The sequence below is a fragment of the Hylobates moloch genome, unplaced genomic scaffold (assembly GCF_009828535.3).
Source record: "Hylobates moloch isolate HMO894 unplaced genomic scaffold, HMol_V3 SCAFFOLD_15, whole genome shotgun sequence".
In the NCBI taxonomy this organism is placed as follows: Eukaryota; Metazoa; Chordata; class Mammalia; order Primates; family Hylobatidae; genus Hylobates; species Hylobates moloch.
The window spans coordinates 46,649,895-46,675,396 of record NW_026652290.1 but is presented as its reverse complement, the minus strand read 5'-3'; the positions used below and the strand labels follow the sequence as shown (position 1 = coordinate 46,675,396).

At 43.6% G+C, this 25,502-nt stretch overlaps 1 protein-coding gene across 1 annotated transcript; it reads right to left on the bottom strand.

Moving 5' to 3' along the window:
- Positions 1-10,632: 10,632 nt before the first annotated feature.
- On the bottom strand, positions 10,633-25,425 carry ZNF514 (zinc finger protein 514). Its single transcript, XM_032176456.2, has 5 exons — positions 24,724-25,425; positions 23,253-23,341; positions 18,827-18,953; positions 18,361-18,456; positions 10,633-15,944 (listed from the first exon to the last, which is right to left on the bottom strand). The coding sequence occupies exons 1-5, from the start codon at positions 24,845-24,847 to the stop codon at positions 14,959-14,961; spliced, it is 1,422 nt and encodes a 473-aa protein (XP_032032347.1). The 5' UTR covers positions 24,848-25,425; the 3' UTR covers positions 10,633-14,958.
- Positions 25,426-25,502: the final 77 nt, after the last annotated feature.

Sequence of the window (25,502 nt, the reverse complement as noted above, 5' to 3'; positions counted from 1 at the left end):
TTTATAACAGCTACATTTTGATATATTTCATATACCACACAATTCACTCATTTAATGTGTAAAACTTGGTGGGTTTTAGTGTATTCACAGGACTGTGCACCCATGAACAGAGGCAGTTTTAGAACATCTATTATTACGGCAAAAAGAAACCCCATACCCTTTAGCTGTTTCTCCCCTAAACTTCGTCCAGTCTGCCACCCTAGCTTAAAGAAACCACTAATTTAACTAAGAACCCACTGCCAAATCTGAGATCATGAAACGTATCCGTCTTCTTCTAAGAGTTTTACCATTTTAGCTTTGATGCATTTTGCATTTATTTTTGTATACTGGGTTAGGTAAGAGTCCAGTTTTTGCATGTGGCTGTCTGTACAGGTGTCCCAGCACCATTTGCTGAAAAGACTATTCCTTCCCCATAGAATGGTCTTGGCACTCTTGTTAAAAATTAGTTGCCCGTAGACACATAGGTTTATTTCTGAGCTCAAAATTCTATTCTGTTGGTCTATATGTCCATACCTTTATCAGTTCCATACTATCTTGACTACTGTTGCTTTATAGTAAGTTTTGAAATTAGTGAGTGTGAGTCCTTCTACTTCATTATTCTTTTTCAAGGTTGTTTTGGCTATTCTAGATCCCTTGCAATTTCATATAAATGCTAGAATCAACTTTTCAATTTCTACAAATAATATAGCTGGGATTCTTATAGGGATTGACTTGAATCTGTAGATCAATTTGGGTAGTATTGTTATCCTAACAATAGTAAGTCTTCCAATCCATGAACATGAGATGTTTTTTCATTTATTTATATCTTCTTTAATTTCTTTCAACAGTGTCATATAGCTTTCAGAATATGTTTTGCCACTTCTTTTGTTAAATTTATTCCTAAGTATTTTAGACTTTTTGATGCCATTGTATTACACATGGAATTGTTTTCTTTCCTTCCTTCCTTCCCTCCTCCTTTCCTTCCTTCTTTCTTTCTTTCTTTTTTTCTCTTTTTTGAGACAGGGTCATGCTCTATTGCCCAGGCTGGAGTACAGTGGCATGATCATGGCTCACTGCAGCCTCAACCCTCTGGGCTCAAGCAATCCTCCTACCTCAGCTTTCCAAGTAGCTGGGACTACAGGCCCACACCACTATACCTGGCTAATTTTTGTATTTTTTGTAGAGACAGGGTCTCACTATGTTGTCCAGGCTGGTCTCGAATCCCTGGGCTTAAGCAATCCTCCTGCCTCAGCCCCCTAAAGTGCTGGGATAACAGGCATGACCCCTCACGTCTGGTCTGGAATTGTTTTCTTAATTTTATTTTTGAATTGTTCATCACACATGTATAGAAATATTACTCATTTTTGCCCAGGCATGGTGGCTCATGCCTGTAATCCCAGCACTTTGGGAGGCCAAGGCAGGTGGATCACAAGGTGAAGAGATTGAGACCATCCTGGCCAACATGGTGAAACCCCCTCTCTACTAAAAATACAAAAATTAGCCATGCGTGGTGGCCTGTAGTCCCAGCTACTCGGGAGGCTGAGGCAGGAGAATTACTTGAACCTGGGAGGTGGAGGTTGCAGTGAACCAAGATCGTGCCACTGCACTCCAGCCTGGCAACAGAGCGAGACTCCGTCTCAAAAAAATAAATTAATTAAATAAATAAATAAATATTATTCATTTTTGTATATTGATCTTGTATCCAGCAATGCTGCTAAACTCATTTACTCTAAAAGGTTTTTAATGGATTCCTTAGCATTTTCTATACACAAGATCATATCATTTGTGAATAGAAATAGTTTTTCATGTTCAACCAACTAATTAAACATTTACAATGCTTTTTTTTTTTTTTTTTTGAGATGGAGTCTCACTCTGTTGCCCAAGCTAAAGTGCAGTGGTGTGATCTTGGCTCACTGCAACCTCTGCCTCCCAGGTTCAAGTGATTCTCCTGCCTCAGCCTCCTGAGTAACTGAGATTACAGGCACACACCACCCCACATGGCTAATTTTTTAATTTCTAGTAGAGATGGGGTTTCACCATGTTGGCCAGGCTGGTATTGAACTCCTGACCTCAGGTGATCCACCTGCCTCTGCCTCCCAAAGTGCTAGGATTACAACCATGAGCCACCGCACCTGGCTCTATTATTCTCTCCCCCTAATATTTCTGTTCACCACTGCAGCACTCTGAATCCTGCCATTCTCCTGCTCCTAACAGAAAAAAAAAAAAAAGAGGGACCTCACAATTATCTTACCTAACAGAAAGTTATGGAACTTTCTGTACTTCACTCAGATCCATTAGAGACTCCTGTGAGAACCATGGCCTAATATTTTTCTTGTTGTTTATGATGGATGATACCTTAAAACTGAAACTGGAGGTTATTAAGCAGGATAAGCTATTACTAATTTAAGTTCTCTTTAGAATATAGTCCCCTATCTGAGGTAAAATCAGCCCAGATGGCAGAACTTATCTCACTTACTATATAGAGCTCATCAACTAGCCAAATACCAGAGAGTAAACATATATACAGATAGCAGACATGCTTGGGAGGAGTATATGACTTTAGGGTACTCTAAAAACAAAGAGGGTTTCCTAACCTCAGACAGAACCCTCTTCAAAAATGAACAACAAATTAAAGAACTTATATTAGGTAGATGCACTCCTACTTCTTCGATTGTAGCTGTTATGAAAGCTAAGGCTCATGAAAAGATAGTATGAGAAGTGATAATATGAAAAAGATAATATGGAAGTGAAAGAAAATGCTCTAGCTGATTCCCATGCCCAAAGAAGCAGACTTAACCAAGGCTATGTTCCTACTGAACCCTCAAAGGATCCATCTCTGGAGGAATTCCAAGAGATTCAAAAATATCAACATTAAGGCCCTGATTCTGGAAATGAAAAGTGTTAAAAATTATAACCTTCACTCAAATAATCCCTAGTGTTCCCAAAATGGCCGTGTGGTTGTGCCAGGTTTTTTTCAAGTGGATATCAGCTAAATTTCTCCATTATATTATCCATTATGGTACATATGACTGTTACTATCTTAAATTAACATTGATGAAGAAACTTTACAGAACAGCTTTTTAACAGTATTTTTAGGCTGTACACCATCTGTCAACATAGTCCTGGAAAAACTGTAAAGGTAGGACATGGCCAGGAACCAAAGTCTCAAGAGCCCTCTGGAAACTTTCAGATGGATTTTATCCAGCCTCCTCCCTTCATGATATTTGAATATGTTTTAGTTATTGTATGTTTTAGTATTGTATGTATTATATTAATGGGTTGAAGCATTTCCTTTCTGAAAATTTGCAGTCCTTACAGCCACTAAGAGGTTTCCAACCTGGAACATCCAAACTTTTATAGCAAGTGATCAAGGCACACACACTTTAGGGGAACTGATAAATTAATAGTTTGGATATTTGTCCCCACCCAAATCTTATGTTGAAATGTAATCACCAATGTTGAGGTTGGGGCCTAGTGGGAGGTGACTGGATCATGGGTGTGGAGTTCTCATGAATGGAGCGAGTTCTCATGAGATCTGGTCATTTAGGTGATACCTGCCCCCACCAATTCTTTCTCACTCCTGTTTTCACCATGTGATGTGGCTACTCAGCCTTCACCTTCCACCATGATTGTAGCTTCCTGAGCCCATACCCAGAAGCTGAGCAGGTGTCAGCACTATGCTTCCTGTAAAGCCTGCAGAACTATGAACCAGTTGAACCTCTTTTCCTTACAAATTACTCAGTCTCAAGTATTTCTTTATAGCAATGCAAGAACGGCCTAATACAGAAAATTGGTATCCAGCAGCAGGGCATTGCTATAAAGATAACTGAAAATGCAGAAGCAGCTTTGTAACTGGGCAACAGGGAGAGGGTGGAAGAGTTTGGAGGGCTCAGAAGCAGACAAGATGATGAGGGAAAGTTTGGAACTTCTTAAAGACTAGTTAAGTACTTGTGACCAAAATGCTTATAGTGATATGGACAGTGAAGTCCACACTGCCAAGGTATCAGATGGAAATGAGAAACATATTGAGAACTGAAGCAAAGGTCACCCATTATGCCTTAGCAAAGAACTTGGCTGTATTATATCCATGCCCTAGGGATCTGTGGAAGTTTAAATTTCAGAGTGATGATTTAAGGTGTCTGCCAGAAGAAACTTCTAAGCAGCAAAGCATTCAAGATGTGGCCTGGCTGCTTCTAATAATCTATGCTCAGATGTGGAGGCAAATAAGTGACTTAAAGTTGGAATTTATATTTCAAAGGGAAGCAGAGTGTAAAAGTTTGGGACATTTGCAGCCTGACCTTGTGCCAGAGAAAGAAATAGCTTTACTGGGAGAGGAATTCAAGCAGGATGTGCAGCAACTACTTGCTAGAGATATTTGCATAACTAAAAAGGATCCAAGTGCTACTAGCCAAGACAATGGGAAAAAAGCCTCTAAGGCATTTCAGAGACCACTGTGGCAGCCCCTCCTGTCACAGGCCCTGAGGCCTAGGAGGACTGAATGGTTTTATGGGCCAGGCCCATGGCCATGCTGCCCTGCACAGCCTCAGGACAGTGCTGCCTACATCTGCTGCTTTAGCTCCAGCTGGGGTTCAAAGGGGCTCAGGTACAGCTCAAGCTGCCACTTTGGAGAATGCAAGCAGTAAGTTTTGGTAGCTTTCACGTGGCATTAAACCTGTTGTGTGCAGAGTGCAAGAGTGAAGAATGCTTGTCAGCCTCCATCTAGATTTCAGAGTCTGTATGGGAAAGACTCAGTGCCCAGGCAGAAGCCTGCTGCGGGGGTGGAGCCCTCACAGAGAACTTCAACTAGGTCAGTGTCAAGGGGAAATGTGGGGTTGGAGCCCCCACACAGTGTCCCCAATGGGGCACTGCCTAGTGGAGCTGTGGGAAGGGGGCTATTGCCCTCCAGATTCCAGAATGGTAGAGCCACCAGCAGCTTGCAATCTCAGCATGGAAAAGCCCCAGAAGTGGAGCTGCCCAAGGCCTGGGAGCCCACCCCTTCCAGCAGTGTGCCCTGGTTGCAGGATATGGAGTCAAAGGAGGTTATTTTGGAGCTTTGAGATTTAATGACTGCCCCGCCAGGTTTCAGAGTTGCATGGGGACTGTAGCCCCTTTCTTTTGGCCAATTTCTCCCATTTGGAATAGGAATGTTTACCCAATGCCTATACACCCCTTGTATCTTGAAAGTAAATAACTTGTTTTTTTATTTTTTAGGCTCATAAGTGAAAGCACTTGCCTTGTCTCAAATGAAACTTGAGACTTCAGACCTTTGAGTTAACTCTGGAATGAGTTAAGACTTTGGAAGACTATTGGGAAGGCATGAATGTATTTTGCAATTTGAGAAGGACATGAGATTTGGAGGGGGCCAGGGACAGAATGAAATGGCTTAGATATTTGTCCCCACTGAAATCTCATGTTGAAATGTAATACCAATGTTGAGGGTGGGGCCTGGTGGGAGGTGATTTGTTCATGGGGGTGGAGTTCTCATGAATGGAAAAAGTGCTTACAAGATCTGGTCATTTAAAAGTATGTTGGGGAGGCAGCCATAAAAAAGTATGAGTTCATGTCCTTTGCAGGGACATGGATGAAGATGGAAACCATCATTCTCACAAACTATCACAAGGACAGAAACCAAACACCACACGTTCTCACTCATAGGTGGGAATTGAACAATGAGAACACTTGGACACAGGGAGGGGAAAATCACACACCAGGGCCTGTCAGGGGGTAGGGGGAGCTGGCGGGGGATAGCATTAGGAGAAATACCTAATGTAAATGACGAGTTGATGGGTGCAGCAAACCAACATGGCACATGGATACCTATGTAACAAACCTGTACACCATGCACATGTACCATAGAACTTAAAGTAGAATAATAACAAAAGGCCAGAAAATTTTTTTTCAAATTTTTTTAAAAAGTACGTTGGGGAGCCAGGCACAATGGCTCACACCGGTAATCCCAGCACTTTGGGAGGCTGAGGTGGGCAGGTCACTTGAGGTCAGGAGTTTGAGACCAGCCTGGCCAACATGGTGAAACCCCATCCCTACTAAAAATACAAAAATTAGCCAGGTGTGGTGGCATGTGCCTGTAATCCCAGGGAGGCTGAGGCAGGAGAATTACTTGAACCCAGGAGGCAGAGGTTGCAGTGAGCTGAGATTGCACCACTGTACTCCAACCTGGTTGACGGAGCAAGACTTCCTCTTGAAAAAAAAAAATATATATATATGTTGGGATGTTGGGGGAGCTAAACTATGAGGATGCAAAGGCATAAGAATGATACAATGGAGCTGGGCGCAGTGGTTCACACCTGTAATGCTAGCACTCTGGGAAGCTGAGGCAGGCAGATCATGAGGTCAGGAGTTAAGAGACCAGCCTGGCCAACATAGTGAAACCCTGTCTCTACTAAAAACACAAAAATTAGCCAGGCATGGTGTTGCGTGCCTGTAGTCCCAGCTACTCGGGGAGCTGAGGCAGGAGAATTGCTTGAACCTGGGAGGTGGAGGTGGCAGTGAGCCGAGATCATGCCACTGCACTCCAGCTTGGGCAACAGAGTGAGACTTCATCTCAAAAAAAAAAAAAAAAAAAAAAAAAAAAAAGGAAAGGAAGGAACGATATGACAGATGGACTTCAGGGACTCAGGGTGGGAGGAGGATTAGGGATAAAAGACTATACACTGGGTACAGTATATACTGCTTGGGTGATGGGTGCACCAAAATCTCATAAATCACCACTAAAGAACTTATTCATGTAACCAAATACCACCTGTTCCCCAAAAACCCAGTCTCAGGTATTTCTTTATAGCAATACAAGAACAGCCTAATACAGGAACCACTATAACAAAACTCCATAAGGCATTAACCCTTACTCAAAAATTATACTTCTTTTACTATCCACAATCTTCTGGAAAGCTTAGAAGAATAAATAGCATCTTCAAGTTAAAATTAACAAAATTTTCAGAAACCCTTGCACTCTCTAGGCAAAGGTACTTCCAGAATACCTTACGGCCATTTGGTTCACTCCCCTGGGGACATATCAGTTCTCCCCCTAAGAACTGGTAACTGGAAGGCCCACTTATTTACGGATTTTACCTCCAATACTATACTCTAGTATATATATAGAGTATACTCTACCATGCTGTATGCAGGCATGGCAAAATAGGGCAAAGGACTCAAGTACTGTCGCCAACAGTCTTATCACCAAAAGGTTGAGGCCACCTTCCCACATCTTCCTAAACAGCCTCTTTACAATGTTAGATCATAAGATTTTGTCTACTGGAAGAGTCATCCAAGAAAAACTGTTTTTGAACCTTATTGTGAGGGACGTTATCAGGTACCATTAGCAAAAAATACAGCAGTGAAACTCCAGGGAATAAATCAATCAAACTCTAGGGAGTCAAGTTGTACTCATTTCACAACTAAGGAAACAATTAAGAATTGACACAACAAGATGGCTACTCCAATAGAAAATTACAAACTAGGATTCTCCAGGGTATTCTATACATCGCTGATCTTCAGTACTATACAGATAATTCAAGACCCTCAGAATAAATTATCTTGAATAGTAGATAGCCTCTGCCCAAGATATGGGACCAAGACCTCTGTAAAAATTCTGTTTTTTTATCTGCTTGCTTATGGTCATTCTTCTTTTCATTTTCTATAGACCTCTGGTTGTCATCCAACCACAGTGGCCCTTTGTCTCTTTTCTTTCATTTTTGTTATGATTGTTAGGTCAGAACATGCTCATTCTAATGCCATTCTTACATTATCCTAAACAGTAGCCAGTACCCTCAATCTTACCAACATTGGTTATACCATCCATCACCAGACCACCATGATAAATACATTTGACAAGTTCTAGTCTTATCAAATGAGTCTATAGGGAATAATAGGCAATGGCTTTTTCACTTGCACCTACAGAACAAATGACATTAAATAAACCCACCTGTGGTTTTACTAGTATCCTTCTCTCCCACAAAAAGAACCAATTATGATAGTATGTTGATCTGAATCCAGGTAATTCTAAATTTGAATCCAGTGAACTTCATAGGGTGATGAGTTAGTTACTTATCACCTGGAAGAGACATTAATAGGAATCCAAATTTGTAACACAGTTAATGCAAGGCCTTTATTCCAATTTTGAGCCATGAAACAACTCCCTTTTTTTTCTGGAGTTTTATGTGCCCCTACCAGGTTCACTTCATTTTTAGCCAGGACATCTAGTCTTATTTTCCCCAGATTAAGGAATAGTATTTCAAGGCTTGCCTGTGTATTGAAATCCTAACTCTAGTCACCAATGCTGGAAATTCCAACTCAGGCAGGAGCTCCAAATGAGATCACCCGTGATTATTCAGGCACTCTACCTGAGGAATTGCTTACTGTTTATGTGAACAGAGCAGTGTTCCAATTGTGGGAAATAAAAAGACTGAAAAAGACCTATCACTAACTCTCGCCAAAGTTATGAATGACACCACCTCTTCCCTAGATGGAATACAGATCTGTCTCAACTTACTGGCACAAGTTGTGATGGACAATTGCATTGCTAGGATTATTTGTTGGCTAATCATGGTAGTATCTGTGTCATTGCTACTACTTCTTTCTCTACTTGGATTAATGAAACAGACACGGTAGAATAAGCTATACGTTACCTTAAAGAAAGCACTTCTTTGCTCAATGCTTCTGTACAGCTGCTTTCTTATCAGATGGTTGCCATAACGATAGAACAAAAAGATCAAGAAGATATCCTGGTACAGTTTACTACAGAGACAACTGAACAATCTCCAAGTGGTGAAGATCTGGATCTCTTGCCTTCTCTGGTCAATCTTTCTCAACAAAGAGAATGATCAAAAGGGAAGTCCTTGACAGTCTTAGTGTTTGTGACTGATTTGAATAATTGAATCATTTTCATATTGATTTGTTTGAGGGTGTGTGCTTGTGTAATAAAGAATTTGGGCCAGGTGTGGTGGCTCACATCTGTAATCCCAGCACTTTGGGAGGCCAAGGCGGGTGAATCACCTGAGGTCAGGAGTTCAAGACCAGCCTGACCAACATGGAGAAACCCGTCTCTATTAAAAACACAAAATTAGCCGGGCATGGTGGCACATGCCTGTAATCCCAGCTACTCATGAGGCTGAGGCAGGAGAATTGCTTGAACCTGGGAGGCAGAAGTTGCAGTGTGCCGAGATCGTGCCATTGCACTCCAGGCTGGGCAACAAGAGTGAAACTCTGTCTCAAAATAAATAAATAAATTAAATTAAATTAAATTAAATTAAATTAAATTAAAGAACTTGGCAGGACTTTGTCCCTAGTTCCTGGGAAATAACTTCTAGATCATCGGAATTTCCTGAGGGATAGAAGTGCCTTTTACTATTCATGGTGGGCCACAACTTGTGGGGGTTCAGTCAGGATGGTGGGGAAAATTATATGACACAAACCTTCTTGGAAGGCCTGGAGGGCTTGCTCCAGTAATAAACTTGGCTGAAGGCAGCCTTGTCCTCTTAGTGAAATAAATTAAAGTAGAAAGAAAGGAATGTGGGGAGTTTACCTAACTAGTTTGTTTATTCATGTGGTCCTAAGACTAACCTTTGATTTACAGTGGGTGCTTAATTGCTTTCTACTCGGGAAGTCCACAGTGTCAATTACCATCTAGTGGTGTTGACTCAAACCTCTGTCAATTAATCTTTACTGAATAAATGCAAGTCTCACTAGCTGGTCAGGGCAGTGGTCCCAACTGTTGATAGCACTCTGCTTGGAGTCTGTAAGCAGCCCAGACACTCAGCTGGACTGGCAAAGCAGAGTATCTGTGTATCAGTGTACTTTATTCATCCATTGTTTGCTCAGGGTCTGCGGGACAGACCCCCGCATTTTCTGGTAGTTTATGCTAAAGAGGTGACTCACAGTTGGGCTCTACTTTATGCTAATGAGATAACAGGATGGCTGCTGGTCATGCCAGAAATATCAAGCACGTAATTAGAGTTGGGGCTTTGAGCCATGTAATATCAGCCAAACCTCTAGGGAGAGGAGGGGGAGCTGGTGATTGAGTTCAACTGTGAGGTCAATGATTCAGTCATTCATGAATATGTAATAAAACCCCAATAAAAACCCTGTGGACACCAAAGCTCAAGTGAGCTTCCATGGTAGGCATTTCTCTGTGCATTTTCACACATCAGTGTGCCAGCAGGGTAACATGCTGCTGGGGAGACAGAAGCTTTCCATTTGGGGTACTCCCATACTCTTCCCTATGCATCTCATCCTTGGGCTGGTTCTGATTTGTATCCTTTTTCTATAATTATCATCATAAATATAGTACTCTCCTGAGTTCTGATATACATTCTAGGAAGTTATCAACCTGCAGGGGTCATGGGAATTCCTGAATTTGTAGCCAATGGGTTATAAGTAAAGGTAGCCTGGGAACTCCCAAATTCATGGCTGTTGTCTGAAGTGAGGGCAGTCTTGTGGGCTACTGTGTCCTTAACACATGAAATTTGGCTTAACTCTGGGTAATTGGTATCAGAAGTCATCATAGTGCTACAAAATAACACTGAATTTCTATGTAACCACACACACACAAACACACATACACACACCTCAACCTATCCCTAAAAGATGGAACAGTGCTAATCTATATTTGAATTTGAAAAATAACTACAGTAAGCAGTATTACATTTTTCTAAAGAAATATTTAATTGGTAGTATTCTAGAAGGAAGGCTTTTCATATAGTACAAAAACATGCAGTCGGAAGCACTGAGAAAACTGGGCAACACAAGAGAAGCATGAGATGTGACACGAAGCAGCTGATAGTCTATGTAAGTCAAAAATACAATTCTAAGCACACAACCAACTGAATCGACCCTTCCGCTTGGCCAAGAGCATTCTAAAGTAAACCTTAAACACTAGTTCAGGCCATGATGGGAATGGGTGGTCAGACATACCTCATTATACCTTCCTCTCTTTGGAATTCAGACACAGTGGACCAGCATTAACATTACAACAGAGACCTTAAGACTGACAAAAACAGACTCTTTGTAGCAATAAGATAACATGACAGATAACAGGCCCTGAGAGAAATCTAAGTATTTTATCCTAAAATAAATTTCTCTTAAGTCTGATAAGAAATATATACAATCTATTCTCTCTGAAGCCTGCTACCTTCTGGCTTCATCTCATAGTAAGAACCCTGGTCTCCACAACACCTTATCTTAACTCAGACATTCCCTTCTATTGATTCCAGGTCTTTGGATAAACCCACTGCCAATCAGAAAATCTTTGAATCCACCTATAACCTGGAAGGCCCTCCCTCTGTCCCCGTCCCTTCCCCACCAGCTTCAAGTTGTCCTGCCTTTCTCTATCGAACCAATGTAAATCTTACATGTATTGATGTCTTACATTCCCCTAAAATGTAAAAATGCACAAAACCAAGCTGTAGCCTGACAGCACAATTGTCTCTTCCTCTCACGTATCCTTGCCATGTTAACCATACTCATCAGTTTGAACCCAGTGTCCTGCCCTCCAAAAATCCTTTGCACTTCCTACAAGATAAATCCTCACTCCCATGTTTGGTATATAATGTCCTCTTTAGGCTGCCCCAATCTGCTGCTGCTGCTCCTGACAAGAGCCACCTTGGGCACATGTTCTCAGGATCTCCTGGGGCTGTGTCAGACTTGTTGCTTATCAGACTTAAAAGAAATCTATTTTGGGGTAAAACACTTTGATTTCTCTCAGGACTTACTGTCATGTTGTTATTGCTACAAAGAGTCTGTTTTTGTTAGTCTTAAGGTCTCTGTTTTAAGGCGAATGCTGGTCAACTGTGCCTACAGGTCACTCATATTTATCTCAGAATAAATCTCTTAAAATATTTTACCATTTGACTTTTTCTGTTGTCATCTGGTTCAGGAAATAAGAAAGTGGTAAAGTGATAAAAAATTATTTAAATAGATCAAGACAGTGATAAGATTTACCACAAGTCTAGATATTGTCCATTTTTAAAAACTTACACAAACAAGTATGTTAACGATTACAAATGGTAAGATATGACTTCATATCAGTTTTCAAGAGAACACCTCTCCAAGGAAGAGAAATTTACACAGGTTTCTAACTGATTACATAGGCTTTAGGTAGGTAGAGAAGGTGCCCCAGGCTGATAGAACGGCTAAGGTAAAGGTTTACAGGCTGAGACGTGGAAAGGCATGTCTGAGGGATGACAAGAGAGCGTTGTGTGCAATGGAGGCTTCTGTCAGGAGCAGCAGGAGGTTGGAGCAGCCTAAAGACGGCATTATATACCACACACGGGGGTGAGGATTTATCTTGTAGGCAGTGCAAAGGATTTTTGGAGGGCAGGACACTGGGTTCAAACTGATGAGTATGGTTATGTAACCATGGCAAGGATACAAGAGAAGAAGAGACAGATTTTGGACGAAGACCAGTTACAAAATTGTGACAGATGTCTAGGTATAAAGTGATCTGGGTAGGTACAGAAAAGGGCACTGGGAAAAAAGGGAGAGATGGAGCAAGAACATATTTGCTATTTCTGCTCCTGTAAACCTTGGCTGTCCGGGAAGAAATCTGTGTGTGATTTTTAGGCTCCAAGACTTGCATCTTGACCTCAGCTCTCCAAGTACTTCCAGATCCAGATGCCTCCTGTGCATCCTACCTGCCCTGGCCAACCTTGTGGACTCTTAGACCCAGCCTGTCTGCATGGGCCCACTTTGAGCTGGTTCCCTGAATTCTGGGCTCAACTTCCTCATCTGGACTTTAAATACTTAAAGGATTTCCCTCAGTATAAGCTAATCCTTATTAGGCAAGTATCCTTTGGTCTATACCAGCTCCTGGTCTAGGCTTCTCCACCTGAGTTACAGAGCCAACATGGTAGGAACTTTAAAGAAGAGCCTGACAAGGTTCCAAGACCCAGTAAATGTAGGGGTTAACTGTTACAGAAAATAAAAAGTGATACCAAAAATGCACAGATGGCTTGAAGTAACAAACAAAACAGGAATATTTGTTTAGCAATGGTTGGTATATGTGTAAATTTGATTTTGAAAAATGATTTTATTGAGGTATATTTATCATAAAATCTGCCCATATAAAGTGAACAGTTCAATGATTTTTAATGAAGTTACCAAATTGTTCAACCATCACCACCATCTAGTTTTAGAACATTTTCGTCACCCCAAAAAGATTCCTTGTAACATTTGCAGTTACTTTGTTTCTGAAGATCTGCCATTTCTGGACATTTCCTAAAATGGTACTAGAAAATACGTGGTGTCTGGCATCTGCCTTCTTTCACTTAGAATCATGTTTTTGAGATCTGGATTGTGTATAATACCCATATTTTAGGTGGTTTTTTTTTTTTTTTTTTTTTTTGAGACAGAGTCTCACTCTGTCTCCCAGGCTGGAGTGCAGTAGCATGATCTCGGCTGACTGCAAGCTCTGCCTCCCGGATTCACGCCATTCTCCTGCCTCAGCCTTCCCAGTAGCTGGGACTACAGGTGCCCGCTAACACACCTGGCTAATTTTTTTGTATTTTTAGTAGAGACAGGGTTTCACCGTGTTAGCCAGGATGGTCTCGATCTCCTGACCTCGTGATCTGCCTGCCTCGGCCTCCCAAAGTGCTGAGATTACAGGTGTGAGCCACCGCACCCAGCCTATTTTAGTAATTTTAATGTTTAAACAAGGTTTCATTTCATTTCAAAAATTCCAAATCTATTAGCATAAGGATGTAATGAAAATTGCTTTTTGCTCAATCCTAGACCACTCCATTGCCTCACAAAGAAAGGTAACAGGTGCTATAGAGAAAGAAGTGCATGGAGGTGTTGTACTGGAAAGGTCCAGTCTATTAACGTCCATACTACAGCTGTGAACCAGAGGAAAGAGGCCCAGTCCAGTTAGGACTATAGGCCAAGGCATGTCACTTTCTGAACATCAGTTTTATTAGCTCTAAAATACGACTGGGCTAGATCATGGGTAGCTGTCTACCTTTCTCAGACTCCATCCTCTGTGCCCATGCAGGACACCCTGCCCCGTCAGCAACAGCATGAGGAGGCAATGCATAAGTGTGGTTATACAAATGGCCCCACCAGGCAGAAAATCACCAGACAAGGTGATTTCTCAGCTTCTTTTCAGCTCTAGTTTTATACATTTCAAGTTGGAAAGGAACTTTCCTCACATTCATCATGTTCCCAAGGTTTCTCTTTGAGGTAAATACTGAGGCTTGAACTATACTAGTGGGTTTTCCCAGTTTCACTAAATTTGAAGAGTTGCTCTAGCACAAATTCTCTAATGTACAAATTCTCTAATGTGTTTTGGTGGAACATCCACCAAAGCCTTTCCCACACTCATCACATCACCAGAGTTTCCAGCTAGTAGGGAGAGTTCTAAGGGGTTTATAAAGCAATGAGGTTTGGCTGAAGGCTCTCCCACATTGCCCACATTCACAGGTTTTTCTCAGGTATGAATTTTCTGATGCTTAATAAGGGATGAGCTCCCACTGAAGGCCTTCCTCTATTTCCTGCTTTCACAAGGCCTCTCTCTAGTATGTGTTCTTGATGCTTGGTAAAGGAAGAGATACAACTGAAGATTTTTCCATACTTACCACACTTGTAGAATTTCTCTCCAGTACAAGTTACCTGATTTTCTTAAAGAATCAGTATGTAACTGAAGGCTTGCCACACTCACTGCATTGATAAGGCTCCTCCCCAGTGTCGGCTGTCTGATGCTGAATAATATGCATCCTCTGATTGAAGCCTTCCCACATGCATTACATTCACGTGGTTTCTCACTAGTATGGATTCTCCTGTGTTTGGCAAGAGAGAGGAAGCCCACCCCCTCTTGACATTGATAGGGATTCTCTTTAGTAATTATTTCCTGATGTGGAACAAGATGTGGTCTTCCCACATACATTACACCTTTAGGATCTCTCTCTGATATGAATTCTTTAAGTTCTGGTGATGTCTGCACTCCAGCTGAAAGCCCTTCTATATTCACTAAATTTATAGGGGTTTTTTTCCAGCATGACTTCTCTGATGTTTAATAAGGGATGCAGTATGAGCAAAGGCTCTTCCACACTCATTACATTTGTAGGGTTTCTCTCCAGTGTGAAATCTGTAATGTTGAGTGAGAGATGAACTCTGGCTGAAGGCTCTCCCACATTTATTACATTTGTAAGGTTTCTCTCCAGTATGAAATCTGTAATGCACAATGAGTGATGAGCTCTGGCTGAAGGTTCTCCCACATTCCCTGCATTCATAGGGCTTTTCTCCAGTATGAGTCCTCTGATGCTTAATAAGGGATGAAGTGTGACCAAAGGCTCGTCCACATTCATTACATTTGTAGGGTTTCTCTCCAGTGTGAAATCTATAGTGCAGAACAAGAGACGAACTCTGGCTGAAGGCTCTCCCACATTCACTGCATTCATAGGGCTTTTCTCCAGTATGAGTTCTTTGATGTTTAATAAGGGATGAAATATGACCAAAGGCTCTTCCACAGTCACTGCATTCATAGGGCTTTTCTCCAGTGTGACATCGCTGATGGCGCCTAAGTTCTGACTGGTAGTGAAAGGACTTCCCACATTCATTACATTTACAAGATTTCTTCTCTGGATGGGTTCTCTGAGAGTTGTTTCCCCCTAAAGTCTGCCTGAATTCTGTATCACATTTATAAGATCCTTCTCCCATGAGAATGCTGTGTTGGTTAACAAGGACTGATCTTAAACCTAAGCTTCTCCCAAATCCATTCCATTTATAATCTCTGCTAAGGGTGGTGGCAGATTTGTGAGTGGCTGACATTTGTTTCAGGTGTCTCTCCTGTTTTATCTGCTGCATCTCTAACTGGCCATCACAACTGCAGGCTGCTTTCAACTTGGAGAACTGCAGCACATCTTGAATATGTTTTTCCACTGATACTACCCGGAATAATTCTTCTTTGGAAATTCCCCAACTTGGCATTGATTCCTTGGATTTAGACCTTCTCTCCCAGTCTGTTAAAAAAAAAAAAAAAAAAAAAAAGAAGACATTCTAGTATGTAGAATGTCCTATGCAGCAAGAAAAGCAAGCTCCTATAATGAATGTGAAATAATTAAGCTTTAAAATAACACCTAAAAGGGACATACAGATTTTTTCAATAATGGCTTATGTCTGAAGATGGTTTTGGAGTATCAAGAATGAGTGATGAGCAGATGACTGGAGATTAAGAAAATCTGAGAGATATGTGTTTAGATTCCAGTATACAAGGTAAGTCCAAAGACTAAAGATGAGAGGAGAGTAGGAAGGGTGACAAGGAAATAGACTAAGTTTAAGGGATGGGGACAAAAATCAATAAAACAAGTATAGGATTGTAAGTCACCCAGGTACAGATTCTGTATTCTCACAATTTCTTCAGGCCTACATAATTGTAACAGAATTCTACTCAGTCTTCCTACCTCCAGGTTTCCTGAAACCCTTCACTTTCTTCTTTTCCAAACGTCCATTTCCTTAAGTTTCTTCCCAGTCTTAATCTTCCAAAGGCTCTCCAGTGTCTACAGGATAAACCCTTAATCTTTCACTATAGCTCTATAATACTTTACCAGGTCCTGTCCTCTTTTTCAGCAAGTGCCTTGAGCACAGAAACTGGCTGCCTTCCTGTTTCTCATATATCCACTGCCCCTGTCACCACTCTCTTTCTTTAAGACTTTGCATACCTTTCAGGGACAAGCTCATGTCCTCCACGAAGTATTCCTTTAACACCTTAGTGCACACCCTATATTATTATATATTATGCACATATACATATAACATGTATCACATTACTCTATATAATTATGATAGGAAGAGAAACTCTCCCCTAAAGATGCCCATGCCCTAATCACAAGAACCTGTGAGTGGGTTACCTTACATGACAAAAGGGACTTTGCAGATGTGATTAAGGGCACAGACCTGGAGATGGGGAGATTATCCTGGATTATTTAAATAGGTCAAATCTAATCATGAGTGCTTAAAATCGGAGAGCGTTTCCTGGCTGGGCAGAAAGATGTGTAAGCCACTGCTGGCTTTGAAGATGGAGGAGGGGCACTTTCAGCCAAGTAATCTGGCAGTCTCTAGAAGCTGGGAACACCCATCTGTTTATAGCCAGCAAGAAAACAAGGACCTCGGTTTTATAACTGCAAGGTATTGGTTCTGCCAACAACCCAGATGAAAAGAAAAAAGGTGCCCAGCCACTCCAGAAAGGTACACAGCCCTGTGGACTTCTTGGTTGGAACCATGTGATACACGTGCCAGACTTCTGACCTACGAACTATGACATGAGTTTGTACTGTTTAAAGCCACCAAGTCTGTGCTACTCTGTTTCAGCCACAGTGGAAAATTAATAAAATAATAACAACAAACACACTTCTGAAGAAGGAAATGACTGGTAATGCCTAACCAGTGGTCCCAGAGGCCAGTTAGAGAGTTTCTGAGTCAATAGGTCTTGTGTGGCTCCTGGGAACCTGAATGTTTAACAAGCTCCCTGGGACATTCTGAAACATAGCCATGCTCATATACCACTGCTAAATAAACGGATGACTAGATCCAGATGTCAGACCCTTGATCTCATTTCGGAAGGAAAAAAGATCAAGTAAGAACCAGTACAGAGGAGATCAGCATCTTCCCTCTCTGCCATAACCTAGTTTCCTCTCATAAAGCCCAGCCTATCCTCTCAGGAATTTAGCACCACTTTCCTGAGCTTCAACTCTGGCCTCGGGTAAGATTCTGGCTCATGGAAATGAACTGGCATAGACTGTCACATGCCTCCAGTGTGCCTGGGTTACACACAGCAGTCAGGAAAGCTTTGAGTCACGAATTCTGCTCCAAGGCATATAGCCTACCAGGTACTCTCAAGTCACCTAAGAATCAAGGGTCTCAAAGGGATGCTGTCAACAGCTGTCAAGGAGTAGTCTTTGTTCCTGGAACCACTTTTTTTGAGACTCAGCTTAATCAAGCTTGAAGTGTCCTCACCTGGATCTTCCTGACATCTTCTGTCTGTCTTTGCCTGTAACCCCTTAATTTCTGGGGTGCTCAACTTTTCTGTTTGATCCCTCACTAACTCCCTTAACTCTGCTGATCTAGGATTGCCTGGCCCTGTATGATTGTTGATCCATCTAACATTGATTATGAGACATCTAGTGATGCTGCGTGGCACCAATAACCCAGAAGGCATGGGCAGAGATGGGTACCAAACAAAGCATAAAAATGAGAAAAGAAAAAGAACATCTCCTCTCCTGACACCAGAAATAATTACAAAATTCAACATGCCAGAGTTGAGGGCTCCTGCCAAGTGATCTCATCTTCTGAAAGGACAGCACCCTGACCAAAGGCTCTGGGCTACCTCCCACCCCAGCTGGGCCTTATCATATGCAATGCTCTCACTCACTCACTCACCTGAGTGGGCTCCTGTTGAGATTTCTCTCTCCACCATGAAGGGCTCGCCCCCTTCCTCCAACTGGCAGATGACATATGGTTTGGATACTAGAAGGCCTGATGGTAGAGAAGGAAAAGGATTTTGGTTGTGTGTGCCAGTGGCCAAGTCTTTGGATATTCATCTTCAAGGTGGAGAAATACTGTAGGTGTGGAAAGCCTCCAGAGAACAGGCATTGTGAAAAGTCAGGAACACAGCCAGGTAACTTCCTATTTCAACTCCATAAGTAGCTGGATGTTTCCTAGAACTAGGAACAGAAATACTGTATCACTGGGCCCCAAAGAGAATGTAAATGTCTGATTCCAGACTTCCCAAGGAAACCCAGGGCAAAACTCAGCCAACTGGCCCAGACACCACTAGCTCTTAAACATCAAGGAAATCAAGAAGTCCTGCTGGGCAGGCTTCGGGCTTTGGAGGCCTTGTGCTCACCCAGAAAGGCCAGGTTCCTGAAGGTCTCCAGCATCACCTCCCTGTAGAGGTCCTTCTGAGCAAGGTTCAGCTGCCCCCACTCCCACTGGGTGAATTCCACAGCCACATCTTCAAATGTCATCAGGTCCTGAAACACAGAAGACACTCCTGTACCCTCAAGGAGCACCCTCATGGCCCTGGGGAGAAGAGCAGGCAGGCATCTAAGGAGAACCTCAGGATGTGCAAGAAGGGATTCTGAGTGCCCAGCAGCTATCCCAGTGCCCACAGAGTTGTGGGTTTTGTTATCTCAAAAATATTTTAAGGTGCTCCAAGGATTGTACCAGCCTTACTACTTGGTATTCCACCCAGTGTCCACTTATATGCTTATCAATATGAAACTGCTAGGAAATATAATCAGGGTCTCGGGTGAATCAGGCCTACAGAGACATTCTTCTTAGGTGGAGGTAAATGTAATACATTTCCTCATTTGTCAAAAGGTTTTATTCTCAATCTAGTTACATTTAATTGGAATTAATTAGAATTAACAGATGAATATGCTTTGCATTCTCAAATGCACAAGGATCAACAGTTTTCTAATAAAGTATTTTTGAAACTTGTGACCTATGATTTTAACAACAATAAGGCCAAATCAAGTAATCTGGGGCTTACGATAATTTATCCTCCACCTGCCTGCCAGCACACAGTTCAGCAAAAGTAAATCACAAGTGGCTTTATGATGAAACAATAAGTTTTGTGAGTTTGACTAGCATGATCCTTTCCCCCAAAGCCTAATCAATATTCAGTTCCTAAGTTTATAAAGCTGAGCATGAGACCCTAGATCCCAGGTCACCATTATAAAGCATAATTATTCTATAGGTCCTGGCCAGAACTATCCTGTCACCTTCAATCTCGGTAATTAGAACACCTCCCATTTAGCTTATATTGTACGGCAATCCACTAAAGAGCAAAATAGGTGAAAGTACTATAAATTCCTGTTACTTTTACCCCAAAGTATTTAAAAATCAAATCCCATCTAGATACTGATTCCACAGAAAAGCTGAAGTAACAATTTTATAAGTAACAATTTTATAATATAAAAATCATCCAAAATAATCAAACATGAAAAATTCACTACTATAGTGACTTCTTTTGATAGGTTATATTATTTGTCCAAAATATCCACTGGCCCTCCCTAAAGAATTGAGCTTCTGCCTCCCCCTGCCCCAGGTGGGGCTATGTCATCTGCTTTCTCAAACTGAACGTGAAAGACACGAGCTACAGGTGAGCAAAAGCCTTCAGAGCCAGTGGGGGTTCTGCAGTTGTCCTTTCCTGTCTGCCTTGAGAATGGCAAATGATCTGAGTGAAGATGTGGGCAAAGCCACAGCTGTCACGTAACATGGGCAAGAGGGAACCTTTCATGGTGTAAGTCTCTGAGGGTTTGCTGTTGCTATCACGGCACAACTAGCCTATACTGACTCCTTAAAAAACTGGTACTCAAAGTGGAGTTCTGCCATAACAAAAAGCCAAAAACAGATGACACTGGCATCCAGGCCAGGCAGTGAAGAAACTTATTGGCAAGGTGGCAACTCATGTAATTTGGTGGTGAACTGTTTGGTGAAACTATTGCCTTCAGTAACTTGAAAGGTGAACAATGAAAGCATGAGCTTGTGATGTTATGAGAAGAGGCTGGAAACATAACATTAGTAGTGTGAGTTGGTTGTTATTGGCTGAGTTTGACAAAGTATTACAAGAAAAAATGAGCTCAAGAGTTTGTGGTTTGCAAAACAAAAATGGAAGGCAATAGGAAATGTCCAGAAATGCTAGGACTTGCAGGGTTGGAGACAACCAATTCTCATTTCCAACTGGCCAAAGACAATATACATCAGCTTCTGCATGACAACGGCTAATTAAAACTCAGCCCATTATCAGGGACCAAATCATGGATGTGGTTGTCAAACCTTTTTGTTTAAACCTCTGAGTAATTTCAAAAGGCTCCTAGTAAATCTCCCAGTAATTTCAAAAGGCTCCCAGTAAAGGCTTTCAGTGGGACCAAATTGTTCAGAGTGAAAAAAGTATAGATTTCCCAAGGAAATCCAAAAACTCCACAATTAAGGCCAAAGAAGGGGGCATATTTCAAAAAGAACTGTGGGTCAAACCACTGACACATGGAGCCAACTCGAAACAAATACATAAAAAGCTGATTAAGTCTTTTAGAGTTGCACTTAAAACAATCCTGGGCCACCAACCTACTCCGGCAGGATGAAAAAGCTGCTTTGCCCCCAAGAAAGCTTATTCTCCAGTATCATCTTCATATGACACCAAGGAGGTATCAAAAGGAAGGAACTTCCCAAGGGCAAAGCCAACAGCCAAGGAAAACACTAGGCCGGGGAGCTCCACCCAGGGAGCAGAACCAGGGTGTAACCTGCAGACTTTCCCACTCCCAAGACCAAGGGTCCTCACAGTGTCTGTCCAGTGGAATTTCACGACTGTTATGGACCCGGGACTGACTCTTCCCATGCTTCCCCTTTCTGCAAAGGAGTGTCTACCATGGCTATCCTGTCCCCATTGCTCATTGTATATTGGATATATGGATTCAGATAATTGTCCTTTTAGTTCATAGTTATCCAGATCCACAGGATCTCCATCCAGACTATTGTGCCATCCAGGACTTTGATCATGATGCTCTGACTGGATGCAGCTCTTGGGTTATTTCTCTTGGAGGGCATTTTGTGTGCAGGAGAGAAGGAAGTGAACATCTATGGGTAAGAAAATATATAGTAATAGATGAATTATTTGCTTAACATAATCCCTGCCCTTCCCTTTAGGATCCTCACTCTAGGAGGCTAATACTTCCCACTTCATTAATATTAGGCTTGGCCACGGGACCTGTAGCAGCCAGTGGGTTGTGAGCAGAAGCCACATGTGCCGCTTCTGAGTGGAAGCCCAAAGAGCCATCCCCAGGTTCTCATACTGCTCTTTCCCTCTGATACAAGAAGAGCATATCCCAGAGGGAGTTGACCCTTCAGCCTGAAACTCAGAGAGAAGAGGGTATGAAGCAGAGTCACAGTCAGCCCACTACTGACAAAGACAGCAGAAAGAAGAAAGACACTCTTTCTAACTGCGAGCCATTGAGATGTGGGGCTGTCATTACCACACTGAACCCACCTAAGTGCTCTGATAAACCTCTGAATGATGTACATCAAGGCCAAAAAGATTGAAATGCTATTTATGACTTTACTGATTAAATTCCTTACTAGGGGGGTTCCCCCTTTTGGCTTGAAAGTTAAAATGTCAGTGTCTATCATCAAGCCTGAATCCCATGCCTATCCTGGATGTTGGGAAACCCCGGAGGCTGGCATTTGTACCCCTCCACATACAGCTCACTAGAGACAAACTTGAATCCCCCTTGAGGGCCAGTCACCATGATCCCTGATGCCAACAAGGATTAGGCAGTTACCATCTGCCAGCAGAACTGCCAGCGGACTCTAACAACCACATGAGGCAGCTCTATGATTGAGTGGTTAAGATCTCAGAGCCAGACACCCTGGATGTAAAATTGGGGTCCCTTCCTCACTAACTAGATAACCACGAACAAGTTACTTTCTCTCTCTGTGCCTTGACTTCTTCAGTTAACCTCTCCACACTTTGGTTGCCATTCTTCAAAATGGTAACCATTTATGGGAATGTTTTAGAGACAAAATGAATTAGTATGTGTAAATTGTAGAGAATAGTTCCTGATACAGGTTTTGTTCTCCATAAATAATTATTTTCATCATCATTAACATTATTATAGTCTTCATATTACTGCTGCCTGCTTAACATGTTACTGGTGGCAAACCAATGCATAGAGAGGTTAGGTGACTCATCCAAGGCCACACAGCCTGTAAATAGTAAAGTTAAGTGTGTCTCCTCCCTAATCCGGGGAGATAACATCTGAACAGGGACCTAGCCTCAAATGGCCTGCCCACCTGTCCATACCTTCAGAACCTGCTTGTCCCCAATTCTTCACGAGCTTTCCCAACCTCTCCAGAACAGGCTGATTCCCCTTTTCGTGAACCTCGATGGAAAGGCCTGTCTGTGCCACTCCATTTGGCATCAAACCATTCACATCCTGGTACTGGTGGCTGCGTTCTGGGTGTCAGGGTCCTCTCCCACTGTGGCTGTGACACTCTTTCAAGGCCAGGGCTGTCATATTACCTGGTGATCACCACAGTGCCCCTTCCAGAAATATGCCAGAGTAAGCCCAAATGATCTGAATGAGTGCACAGCAAGAAGAGAACGCCCCGGACAGGGCAGGGAGCCATCATTCACTTGGATGGGCTCAGCCTCCTGCAGAGACAGCATTGGGTCAGTTCCCTTAGTGAACAAAGAGGCTACTTTTTGGTGAAAAGTAGGCAAAGCTAACCATCATTCAGGCATTTGAGGAAAAATTAAGAACACAACTCACCTGAGGCCTGGCTTTCAGGAATGAATTGGTTGCTCCCTTTTCTCCTGGGAATCTCTCTGGAGGAAGAGCAGGATTCTGAGAAGGGGAAGCTGGGAAGGTAGAAGGAGACATAAGGGAAGCTGACCCTGCCGGCACACACAGCTCTCAGACTTCCCAAGCCTGAGACCCAGAACAGCTCTGAATGTCACCTCCGTTGTCCTGAGCACACCAGTGGATCAAAGGGATCTGAGAGGCAGCTTCTAGCCTTCAAACATTGAGAGAAGTGCCCCTGTACACAGCTGCATGAGGCTCCCACCTGTCCACAGCCCACATCAGTCTACAAGTGAGTGAAGTGTGACCAGTCTGGCCATACTACTGAAGTTATTTACTGGGCATACTGTATGCAGGCCATCTCCTAGGACTTTTGGAAATATAAATATGGAAAAGACCTTCAGGGAACTTTAAATCTAGCCTACAGGTTAACAATTACACAAGACCCAAGTCAAGGCCTTTAAGTTACACGTCTCCCCTCATCCTTGGGAACCCAGCTCAGAGGCCACCTCTTTCTGAGAAGCTGCCCCTGGTGTTCCCAAGCTCTGTTAGGTCTCTGCAACACACTTGAGAGCTCCTTCATTATAAAGCTTTGCTTCATACTGTTCATAAAGCCTTAAAACAAACAAAAAAACTAACCCAAATCATGCCAGAGAAGTAGTTAAGGCTAACAACATGGGTGTAAGCAGGCAGCATAGCACAGGTCAGCATTTCTCAAGCTTCATGTGTGTGTGGATCCCTGAGGATCTTGTCAAACTCTGGCTCAGGACTTGCTAAGACCTGTTTGAGGATGTGTGGGGCCCCAGAGTCCGCAATTCTAGAGCGCTTCTGGGCAATGCCTCTGCTGGTCCCAGAGCCACACTGATTAGCAAGGGTATAAAGGAAAAAAGAGGGGGTGGGAGGTCCACGGTTATGTGTCCTTGAGCACTTGCACTGAAGGATGAACAGTCGGATTAAGACGCCCACCTGGTGAGAGATAAGACGTTTTAAACTTAGGACTGGCTTAAAAGCTCCTGGGTCACCTGGATTGCCCTGCCCCCAACGCTACTGGGGGAAGGGGCTCAGAGGAGGTACCCACCACGTACACTGCTGACCTTGTACACGGCTGAGCTAGAACGACTGGAAGAACCTTATTAGTGAAGTGATTAAGGAGGTGGATGACCAGGCTCCAAATGGCCCTACTGTTCTCTGATCCCTGGCCAAGGGCCACTCCCTCTGGGGTTTGCTTGCCCTCTCCCTGCCGCAGCAGGAAGAGATCGGATCCTCTTCTGCTCTCCTCTCTTTCCTCTGGCCATTGGGACAATTTTCCGTGGTCATCCCCTCCACCTCCGCCACGGTCATCTTAGAGACCCCTGCCAGACCCAGGAGACTGCGGCTTCAGCCTCCTGGGTCCGGAAGGTTAGATGTCGCCACACGGAAGGTAGATGAAGTACAGCCTCACCCTTCAGTGGGATTCCCCGACCTCTTCCTGGGGTCCTCCTGATATCGGGCCCGGTACTAGCTCCCCAAGAGGGCTCCTGGCCCTCTGCACGCTCCAGAGCCAAACCTGATGCTGTGGAGTCCATAGCTGGGGCTAAGGAACTGCGTCCTTTCACTAGGTCCAAATCTCTTTCGGCCACAGCCCTGTGATCCTCCCGAGGGTTCAGGGAGCGGGACGCAGGCTGGGGCTGCCTGGGGGAGACAGGGCATCCCCACTAGGCGCGGCGGGGCCAGGGGACCTGCAGGGCCCAGAGCAGGGCCGGCAAACCTGGGTGCGCCCGGCGTCGTGCTCTTCCCTCGCCAAGCCCGGACTCCTACCCCCGGCTCGGCTCCGCCTCAGGACCAGGCTCTGGAACCCAGCTCCCACGTGGATCCACACGTGCAGTGGGCTCAGACCACCAGGAGACACGGCCACAGCCACGCCCGCGACGCGAGGGCCCAGCGCTCTTCAGCTGCCCAGAGACAGCAGGGATTCGGTGAGAGCCTCACAGCAGCAGGGACAGACCCTATCAGCCCGGCTCGCCCCGCTGTCCCTGCCTAGCTCCGGCCTGCACAGTCCCTAGCGGGGGGCACTCGGAGGGACACGCCCAGCTCTGTAAAGGGCTGGGGCGCGGGCCCAGCACAGGTCTGCGCGCCCGCCGTCTCCGAACGCTCTCAGGGCCAGGCCCCGCCCCGCGCCCGCCCCGCCTCCCGAGGCTGTCCCGAGCTTGCGCAGACGCGGCCGCCGCCGGGGCCCTTCAG

Coding starts and splice junctions, on each gene's coding strand:
- ZNF514 (XM_032176456.2), bottom strand. CDS start 24,847: ATGGACTCCACAGCATCAGGTTTGGCTCTGGAGCGTGCAGAGGGCCAG. Junction 23,342..24,723: donor TCGGGGAATCCCACTGAAGG/GTGAGGCTGTAC, acceptor CTACCTTCCCAG/CTTCCCCTTCTCAGAATCCT. Junction 15,945..18,360: donor CTCAACAGGAGCCCACTCAG/GTGAGTGAGTGA, acceptor TTTTTTTAACAG/ACTGGGAGAGAAGGTCTAAA.